Genomic DNA, 10706 nt, shown 5'->3' on the forward strand with positions numbered 1-10706 from the left:
AACAGAATCAACCATTTATTTGCTACTTAAGGACCTCTCTTCTTAAGCAAGAAAAGAGAAACCAAATGCTCTGATACCACTGTAATGGAATTGGTAACATTTGCAATTAAAGTTTGATATAACACAATGTCTTTTCGAGAATACAGATAGGGGGAGATGAGAAGGCAAAATGTACTTCTGATATTCCAAACAATATGATACTTGACACATTGGCTTCTTGAGAAAATAGATAGGTGGAAGTTAGGGGGTAAAATGTTTTTGAGCTTTGAGACTTAAACCAATGACTGTGCCCGTTTTTCCAGTAGGTCATCTATGTGAAACTCAAAACTTCTAAGTTCAGAAGACTGGTCTCCAGGTGCTTGCTGTGAAAGACCACCTTATTTTGGCAGGGGTCTATACAAGGAGGCCTATCATTGAAGCTATGCTTGGGATTCTGCTAGCTCTATCTTAAGGTCAATGATTCGGTCACATAGCATGTCAGGTGTCTCTCCTTGGCTTGCAAGGTCTTGTCCCTGGCTTGCTAAATCAATGAGTGTCTCTGACTCTTCAAGAAGTAGAAGTATAGGGTGCTTGCATGGAGGTGTTGGGTTATTGACATTGCAAGTTGCCACTTTTTCTACAATGCGATCATGGCCAATGCCAGCATTCCCTGGGCGGTCTGACCAATCCACCCATCTCCCTAGGATGTCATAGACATAGCATTGTTGTATGAAGTAGATTTGCATTTGGTGGTTGTTTGGCATACACCTCTCGTGTCGTATGAATCTTCGTAGCAATACTCATGCTAGCCCTTTGTGCTGCAAATATGACATCTTTATAATTTACATTTTCCACTAGAAACGAGACAAAAATCAAATCATGATTTTGGTTTCACTTTAGTCATCAGCTAGTTGCAGACTAGAAGTCATTGCAATGTCGTAACTCACTCTATGTGCACTGTTTAGATAAAGAGAGAGGTCAAAGACGTTAGTCATCAGTTGGTTTGCAGACCAGAAGTCATTGCAATGTCGTAACCCACTCTATGTGCACTGTTTAGATAAAGAGAGAGGTCAAAGACGTTAGGGCGGGTTGAGAGATTATTTCGCTTGCCACTCTCAAGGTGTGTAAGTACTTTGCTCAAAAAATCCCTTTTGTTTTGCTCATAGGGCACTTGCATGCACTTTAAAAGCTGTTAACAAGTATAGCACATGGAGAAAACATCCATGGTTTTAGTCGAGGGGGGGGGGGGGGGGGATTAGTAGATATACACTCGGGGGTGGCCCATGGAAAGTCTCTCTCGCTTTGCTTTCTGGCTTCTATCTGCAACTCGCGGAGAGGAGGAATGTGGGTTGTAGTTTTTGTCTTTGTGCATGACCCCCAATCCACAATGCCTACGTAGATGCCCTTATGGCCAAAATGGAGCATCATGTTGCGAGAGTGGAGATCATTTTGGAGGTAGTTATGCTCATGCAGATACTGAAGCTTGCTCTTCAGTTTCGGACTAGTGAACGTGCGCCACCACACATCCTCGTCCCTTTCTTCATCTCTGCCTCTGCCCCGTGTGAACCCAGTCTTAGTCCCATTGCCCACACATCACCTGTCCCTAAACCGGCTTTCAGCCTGGGAAGTTTTTTCTGACACCTCGTAGGTAAAATCTTCAGGCTCCTTTTCTGATGAGAGATTGACGCATTCCATTCCCATAGCAGCGGGATCACCAGCAGCATCAATATCAGCAATGCCCCGACCAGCTGAGCAGAAATCCAGCATCTCTTATGCGTTGAAGAGGGCATGGCAAAGCAAGTGGCTTGTGTTGGTGGTGTCATTGTGGGTTCAAGCCTGTGCAGGTGTTGGTTATGCTTTCGGCAGTTTCTCTCCTTTGGTGAAGAGTGAGCTCGGGTATAGCCAGCAGCAGATCACCATACTTGGCATTGCCAAGGACCTTGGGGCGTCTATCGGTCTCATCGCAGGCAGCCTTAGCGAAATAAGCCCCACTTGGGTCATCGTGGCCATTGGGGCTCTTCAAAACTTCATTGGCTATGGATGGCTTTGGCTCATTGTTACCAAAAGGACCTCTGTTCTTCCAATTTGGGCGGTAAGACCTCATGCTCTGTTGCCTTGCCATATCTCACCGGTGCAATACGTACATGTATAGACTTACGCAGCATACACAAGGACATCACATACACATTTAAAAACACAAGCACTGTTTTTTCTTATAATTTTCACGTACATCAATAGGAATTATTAGCTTCATTCTGTGGCAGGGCCTCATGCATTTCTCTTTTTGCCTGACAGTTTGGGTGGAAATGGTTCCCATTATTGTGATCTAAGCCTCTTGATACCCGCATTTGGGAGTCGACGCCTCACACTCACTTTTGTTTGTGTCTATCTATCCTTTCGGCTCCATGAATTCAATCAACAATTCCCCCGTACTCTGTGCTGCATGTTTGTGGTAAGCCCTTATGCTAAAGCCCTTTTCCGAACTAGAAATTTATCCTGATGTAACACGGTTTCGCCTCCTTTACAGGTGTGTATCATGATCTTTGTTGGCACCAATGGTGAGACCTACTTCAACACAGCAACGCTGGTGACGAATGTTCGCAATTTTCCAAAGAGCAGGGGTCATGTTGTGGGGCTCCTCAAGGGTTTTTCGGGACTATGCTCAGCGATTTTCACTCAGGTCTATGTAACCTTCTTTGCTCCAGATGAAGGTGCATACCTTGCTATTGTTGCAGTGGGGCCAACTATTGTGGGGTTCTTATTGATGTTTGTAATCCGGCCTGTCAAAACAAAGAGTGAAGTTGAAGCAGCCCAATCAGAGTCATGGGGATTTGTGTTTATTTATGGGGTTTGTGGCATCTTGGCAGTGTATTTGATGGGGGCATTAATCTTGCAGGATCTTGTAACTGTGAGCTACATTGTGAGATTGATGATAGCTTTGGTTTTGCTGGCTTTGGTGGCCCTACCATTGATGACGCCACTAGTGGTGTGGGGGGTAAGGAGGAAGAATGAAGAAGAAGCCAAGAGGAAACATGAGGAGGTTCCAAAGACCACAAGCATGCCGATTGCAATGGATGTTGAAGGTGAGAAGGGTGCAAGAGTCCCTTTACTGAGTAGCTCTGAGAAGCAAGGCGCGGAAGGTGCTTCCTTGCTTGAAGAGGGGGACCATTCGGATATCTCTGGTAGTGGTTTTACAAGTAGTGACTTGGGGCACCCACAGTTTGAACCAGGGAGCAGAGCTGGGAGCTTCTCAGGCTCGGTAGGTATGAGTGAACTTGAGGATGAGAAGCCTGCAGACATTGATTTGCTTAGTGAGAACGAGAGAAATAATATCATCTCAGAAATTCGGAGAAGAATTGTGCGAGCTGCCTCAGAGGGGGCCGTGAGGGTCAAGAAAAGGAAGGGGCCTCATAGAGGAGAGGATTTTACACTAGGGCAGGCTGTGGTGAAGGCTGATTTTTGGTTGCTTTTTCTAGTTCTATTTTGTGGGGCAGGGACAGGCATGGCTGCTATGGACAACATGGGACAAATCAGCCAATCTCAGGGCTATTCCAACTCCAGTGTTTTTGTCTCCATGATCAGCATTTTCAACTTTGTTGGACGGCTTCTCGGAGGTTATTTTTCTGAAATTCTTGCCAGGTAATGACAGCTTTCATGACATGCATAGTTTGTTTGCTTCCTTACTTTCACAATTTTACCGATGCTTTTGTGTAAAATATAGCATCCCAAATTCTCATTGAGTTCCTATATGTTAAGCAATTCCTGTTCGTCTGCCTTTGTACCGTCCGGACGTTTTGTGTCATAGTCTTTGGTAGCTTTGAGAGAGCATGCCTATTGAGTCCATTTGGTTCGTTTTAGTATTGTACCTCATAGAGTCGCCAATACAAAACATACAACATTATGCAGGCTATAATCAGAAAAGCATTTGTGATGTAGATCAAATAATGTATTCTTAATTGGCTGCAGGAACTACGGGCTTCCGAGATCGTGGGCGTTAGGCATGGCACAAGGCATGATGGCCGCTGGACACTTTGTGATTGCAATGGCATGGCCGCGCATGCTGTATGCAGGCACTTTGCTTGTGGGAACTGGATATGGTGCTCATTGGGGGATAGTACCCCCCATTATATCTGAGCTCTTTGGAATGAAGAGCTTTGGTATGCTGTACAATTTCTTCACTATGGCTACACCGGCAGGTGTCCTCTTCTTTTCGGGCTTCCTTGCAGGGTACCTTTACGATGTGGAGGCAGCAAAGCAGCAAATTGGGACTTCCACAGTAGCTTTACAAAGTTACACCCATCTTTTGGGTTTCACCAGTGCAAGTATCTCCTCATCTTGCCTTGGTGCTGTCTGCTTTAGGTCCACTTTTCTTGTGATGATGGGAGTTTGCATCTTCGGCATCTTCTTGACTACCATTTTGTCCATCCGGACACGCAGAGTGTACATGAATCTGTATAAATCAACCATCAATGAAGCCTAAGGACCTGCTGATTGCAATCCAAGCTATTTTTTGAAAGAGGGGGTCTTTTTTTTTGTGTTGATTCTTGAGCACATCCGTGGTGCAAAGTTGTTTTTCAGCACATGGATCTTCTTCATAGGTGAACTGTTGGGAGGAGTTGTGGACCGTTCGATAAAGCTTGTCGATTAGTGCCACATGGCAAGTTAATGATGACCCACTTTTTTGCTTCCTTTCTCTTGCGAGGGGGCATTAACTATGCATTTTGTCATGTGTATGTAGGCCACTGCCAGAGAGAGTTGACATTTGTCATCATATTTTTGGCGTGCCATGGGCAAGATTGGTTAATCTATCGGCAGCATGTGATTGAGCTCCGGGTCTAGAAAATATCTTGAAGGTAATTATTATTAGATATTGCCAGGTATGGATTATTGGGCTTTCTATTTTGAAATTTTGTATCAGCTTGGTCTCATAGTTCATTTTGGCCTTTTGAACACGTTTAATATAACATTTCTCTCTCTCTCTCTCTCTCTCTCTCTCTCTCTCTCTCTCTCTCTCTCTCTCTCACACACACACACACACACACACACACACACGGTAGGTACTTGCGAGAATAGAATAGCATTCTCACCTTGTTTAAAGAGAGACATTGAAACTTTGAATAGGGAATCACACACACCAGTTGTCTTCCCATGTAGGCCGTTGTGACTTTTCACCTTGTTTTGGGTCTATTGTCAATCAAATAAGGCACAGACATAGGCTACTTACAAGACAACTTGTAAATAGTTGCATTAGTGCTTTGTGATTCCTAGTAAGATATGCTACCGGTGAAGCGAATGTGTGGTTTATGTTAACTTGGCAAAAAGAATGGTACTTAAACTTGACCTTTGGTTTGCATATTTTGGCCTTGAGGCGTGAAAGAACTTGCATTGACCATTGTAGAAGTCACTTCTTTTGATTTTTGAGTTGCCTCTGGTACAAATCATGAAAGTTTGGGCTTTTATGATCACTTGGTAGATCTGAGTTGTTAATGCCATACTGTGTTTTGTAGAAGTAAGCATAATCTGAGCCTCAATTTGGGCCACTAGGGTACTTAAGTTTGAGTGCCGAAGTTGCAACTCTACATCATGAGGCTCAAGATTAAGTTTGAGCCACTTCTCACACCAAGGAACAAAGTTTGAGCCTTAGGTGTCCATGTAACTCTACATGATGAGGCTTAAGCTTAAGTTTGAGGTTTTGTTGTGACTAATATTTGGAGTCTTGTCATTAACACTTCTATGGATTGCATCCTTCTTTGTAAACATCGAGGATGGCTCAAACATGAGTTTGAGCCACTTACCACACCAAGGAACAATAGTACTTGATTAAAAATCAATCCTTGTTTGTCATTTACATTTATAGACATCTTTAACAAGGAATCATATTTTTAGTAGGCATAGGGATTGAACTTTTAGAACCACTTCACAACAATTATTTTGTAGGTGTATATGGCTACTAAGTCTTGTTATGTCAATTCAATGAAGGGTGCTAATATTTTTAGAGGTAGCACAACCAATAGTCTCATATGTCTTGTATAATTACAAACATTTTAAGAATTCCTTTTGAGAATGTGTGTCATTCCATTGGCAAAGCTAGTATTGTACTTAGGATGCTATCTTAACAAGTATTCAAATGGTAGTAAAATAAAAAATAAAAAATTAAGAATTCTTTTGGAAAATGTGTATGTAATCCCATTGACAAAGCTAGTATTGTGCTTTAACTACTTTGGATGCTATCTTAGTAAGTATGCAAATGGTAGTGAAATAATCAAAATTGAATTGTGAGTGCTACTTCAGCGGATTACTCAAGGACATGAAAACTAGGACTACCTTTTAAAACACTTGCAATGTATAATATTTTGGGCCACTTGTTCAAAAAATGAGACTCTAATAAGTCCTCAAGTCCCTAAATTGGTGTTATCATAAATAATGAACACACACACACACACACACACAATTTTTTAAAGTTGAGATGAAACTAGTGTGCCCCTCCTACACGTGCATCTCTAGAGGAGTCCATGCCTTAATGTATATTGAAGAGCATGGATTGTATCTTGAAACTACTTGTTAAAGAGCTGCTTGTAGTCTATCATCTCCTTTGCTTTATGCTCCCTTCGGATGTTGCCCAAAGCGTGTGCACATGCTTTCATGGCCATCAAGAGGCTTATTGGGACCAAGGAAGAAGAGATTGTATTGATTCATTTAAGGAAAACACACGAAGGCTGAACCAATGAATATAGTCTTTTTATAATGGAGAGGATCGATAAACCCTAAGTAAAAGATGCAGATGAAGGTAAAAGCGTCAATGGTTGGTTCTTTAATGGTTGGTGTTAGTAGGCCGTTCATGCTAGTAGGAACTCAAAGCATGGATCATTGCTAAGATCTCTTAACCTTCTTTGACTTTAGTAGCAGAGCGTCAATGAGAAACTATAGGGGAGTCAGAGGACCTCCGCTATCATGCAAAGTAGTATTTAGGGCCAATTTTGTAGCCAATCACTGGTAGCATTTTGGATAAGCCATTGGCCTTCTAACTAGCACTATCCTATGTATGGATTTGGCATTGATTGCCTCATTAGCTCCATCATCAATAATGTTTTCAACATTGCATTAATGTTAAATTAGTTTTCTTTTGCATCATAGATATGCATTTTTGTAGCCAACATTCAACTCTTCAATCCTCTCACATCAGATGTGAAAACTATCTCCATATCTGCCCTTCGTGGCCACCACAACTCTCACATCAAGTTGTCATCAAATCTACACTCAATTCAGATGATGTTTGCCCATCGAGCTTTCCTACTCTTTAGCTCATTCCAACTTGAAAGCCATTTCAGACTTTCATCATCAATATGGAACTCAAAAGTGGCACCATAGAAATTATGCTTCCACTTTTTAAGTGCATGTACTATCGCTATTAACTCTCGCTGGTAAGCCAAATAGTTACACCGAGCTTGATCAAGCTTCTTACTTTCGAATGCAACTAGGTGTCCCTTTTACATGAGCATGGCTCACGTTTGCCTTAAGGAAAAATGGTTCATTTGGATCCACAATTCTTAGAATATGTGTAGTTGTAAAAAAACCACATTTAGCTTTTCAAAACTTCTTTGTTAGCAGTCGTCCCCCCAAATTGTCCTTTTACCTTTTGATTTCCATCGTCACTTTGAAGAGTTATTGTGGCTACATTGTTGATAAAGTCAAGTAGAGTCTTTTGTTGACATAAGTGTGTATTCCATAGATGTACACATATATAGATGTGGTTCACATTCCATAGATGCAAGGTAAACCACATCGATCAACGCCGGTGTTTTCCTTTTATACTTTACTCAAACCCAATCAACGTTAGTGTTTTTAGTTATTCTCTTAAATTTCTTCCATTCCAATGCTTCTTCCTCTATGTTGAAAATTTTGCCTTTTCTATCCACTAGCAATGTATCATGCTAATGGGCTTATGATCATTTGGAATGATATTCATGTTTTGATGTGTCAAGATCAACAACACTCCAAATAAAATTTATATGGAAACCTACATCTTTTGATCCGCTTCCTACCTTGATAGGATTCTTCTCTATGTGCAACTAAAAGACTTGACCATGCAATAGTTGGAGCGGCCGTACAAACACACAAAACATTGCATTTGAGAGACAAAACCAAATGCGCATATCTTTGATGACATCGAGTCATGCAAGAGAGAGTGAGAGAGAGCAAACACGAGAGTGCATTCATGTACACCTCCTAAAGTAGAGTGCTTGTTGGGTATGCAAGCCCAATTGTGGTTCAATTTATCTGATGTCAGCTCGTGGGAACAAGCCCTTGAGGCACGCAGGTAAGATTTAGTTAAAATTGGAGTTTGCATGGAATGACCACTTTTATATTAAGCTTTTGTAAACACAAGAATATACAATCAATCAAATCAACAATACCGTTATTTTGTTTATGAGTGTCGAAATCTCCTCTCTCTCTCTCTCTCTCTCTTGTTCATCTTCTGCCTGCACGCTTGCCATGGCTCCTCTCAGATGCCATCCCCCATAGGCTCTAGCCTAACACCTGGTATCAGAGCGCAGGCACTTCTGCGTGCATCTCAAGAGGCGTTGTTGAAGTGCTACAGGCGGCGAGCTCGCAGGCGGACATGCAATTGTTGAGGATGACGTTGGCCCTGTAAAGGGCGTTCTAAAACACTGTCAAGTATAGGCGGTTGTTTCTAGGCGGGAAGAGGCCGTAGGCATAGACAATGCATCTCAAAACGCTGTCTGCAGGCAAAGGCAGCATCTCAACACGCTACTCCCAAGCGGGTAGTGAAGGCAGTTTTTTGGACTGCATCTCAAAACGCTGCCCATATCAAAGTCTTGCTGGCAACTTTGCAAGAGCATCTTGAAACGCCTGTTGCGACACAGTTTTGTGTGCATATCAAAACGCTCATAGTGATCATAGCCCTGTCAATGAAGGCATCTCAAAATACCTTCAATAACCAAGGTTTACTGTTTTTCAGCATCTCAAAAGGCAAGTAGTCAAGGACCATTTCTTTGGAAGTTTTCACAGCATCTCAAGATGCTTATGGGTACCACATCACAAGTACTGTCAATTACCTACGACAGCTCAAAACTTTGCCATGGCATGGATGTAAAGGAGGATTTGGAGATTTCAAATATCCGGCAAGACTTCAAAGCTTGGCAAAGACAACATGCCATATGCGTGCTAAAGTTTGTTTTAGAACTTAATTGGGTTATATGAGAGTTGTGCTCCAAGCACATGAAGCATAAGAGATTTTGGAGCCGTGAAGCACCTACTCTCATGCACGAAGACTTGCTTCAAGCACTTGGTACATCAATAGATGCAACACATGAAGGTTTGTTTTGAGATTGTGGTACAAGACCACAAACTACTTTATAGTTTAGTGTCATCGATTTATCATATTTTGTCTATTGTCAAAACAATCATACACTTTTTAGTCAAAGCCAAAATTTTGTATAGGGTTATAGGACACTGCCACATAAAAAGTGGTAAGACCTCCCGATGTCTATTTGGTCGAGTTCTTGTTGTCACACTCCGATTGTTGTCCGAGGGAAGACACACACACACACCCATGTTGTTGTCAAGGGGGGGGGGGGGGGGGGGGCTTCTACTCATTGTTTCAGAGGGTTGAACTCTACCATGGTCTGTCTCGAGTCCCTTGTCAATGGTTTGGGCTTGAGGGGGGGTTGTTGGGTATGCAAGCCCAATTGTGGTCCAATTTATCTGATGTCAGCCCGTGGGAACAAGCCCTTGAGGCATGCAGGTAAGATTTAGTTAAAATTGGAGTTTGCATGGAATGGCCACTTTTATATTAAGCTTTTGTAAACACAAGAATATAAAATCAATCAAATCAACAATAGCGTTATTTTGTTTCTGAGCGTCGAATTTTCCTGTCTCTCTCTCTCTCTCATTGATCTTCTGCCTGCACGCTCACCATGGCTCCTCTCAGACTCTAGCCTAACAGTGCTATGGTAGATGGTAGAGAGGAGGAGACTTGGACACAAGCAATGGGGCAAAGGCTACTTCCCCCGCACATGGGATCTCAAGACCCCATGTGAGACCATCCATTAGTATGAGAAGAATTACATAAATAAAGAGATAGTGTTCATAAATAGAGGTGTTTCTGTTATTGATAACAAACTTTTATTGATGTGCATTTGACATGATCTGTTAGAGCTTGAGAAACAATCCAATGATAGATATTTCTTTCCACCTGTCAATCATACAATAAATATCCATTATGGTACCATAAATAAATACAAAATAGATCATACTTGCACTTGGTAATCAATACAAGGGTGGCGGAGTGCTGAGCATATCCAAAATCTCATTAAAGTGACAACACTCCATGACTTTAGATGGGAGAGAATCTATACATAGGCAACACATAAATCTTGTAGAAAATTTTAGTTACTCTTAGGGGGAAAATTCCATCTTGGATCGATGAAGTGGAACTCTCAACAATAGAGCTTTGTGAATTTGGAAGACATCCGCTATCATGTAAAGCAACACAACCCTCTTTGCAAAAGCGCTTCTCCCTCTCTTATGCACACACAATACCTCTCTCATTCTCACTCTTGCTCTGTGAAGTTCTTTGCATGGAAAGTACTCTTGCACTCATAGTTTTTTCTTTTAATGCACCCATATTTCTTTGATCAGCCCCAATATTTTTTCCGCTTTAAAATATCACAAAGGGAATAAAATCGTATATATGTGTGCTCCAT

The 10706-nt window shown here is 41.8% G+C and overlaps 1 protein-coding gene across 2 annotated transcripts; it reads left to right on the forward strand.

Moving 5' to 3' along the window:
- Positions 1–1580: 1580 nt before the first annotated feature.
- LOC147444242 (protein NUCLEAR FUSION DEFECTIVE 4-like) lies at positions 1581–4557 on the forward strand. 2 transcript variants are annotated; one of them, XM_086526931.1, is made up of 4 exons: positions 1874–2071; positions 2275–2431; positions 2507–3618; positions 3946–4557. In XM_086526931.1, the coding sequence occupies exons 1-4, from the start codon at positions 2016–2018 to the stop codon at positions 4457–4459; spliced, it is 1839 nt and encodes a 612-aa protein (XP_086383057.1). In that variant the 5' UTR covers positions 1874–2015; the 3' UTR covers positions 4460–4557. The 2 variants fall into 2 exon arrangements, with proteins under 2 accessions (XP_086383056.1, XP_086383057.1); XM_086526930.1 differs by lacking the exon at positions 2275–2431 and having other exon boundaries at positions 1581–2071.
- Positions 4558–10706: the final 6149 nt, after the last annotated feature.

Source organism: Adiantum capillus-veneris, chromosome 13, assembly GCF_014529385.1.
Source record: "Adiantum capillus-veneris isolate H3 chromosome 13, ASM1452938v2, whole genome shotgun sequence".
NCBI lineage: Eukaryota > Viridiplantae > Streptophyta > Polypodiopsida > Polypodiales > Pteridaceae > Adiantum > Adiantum capillus-veneris.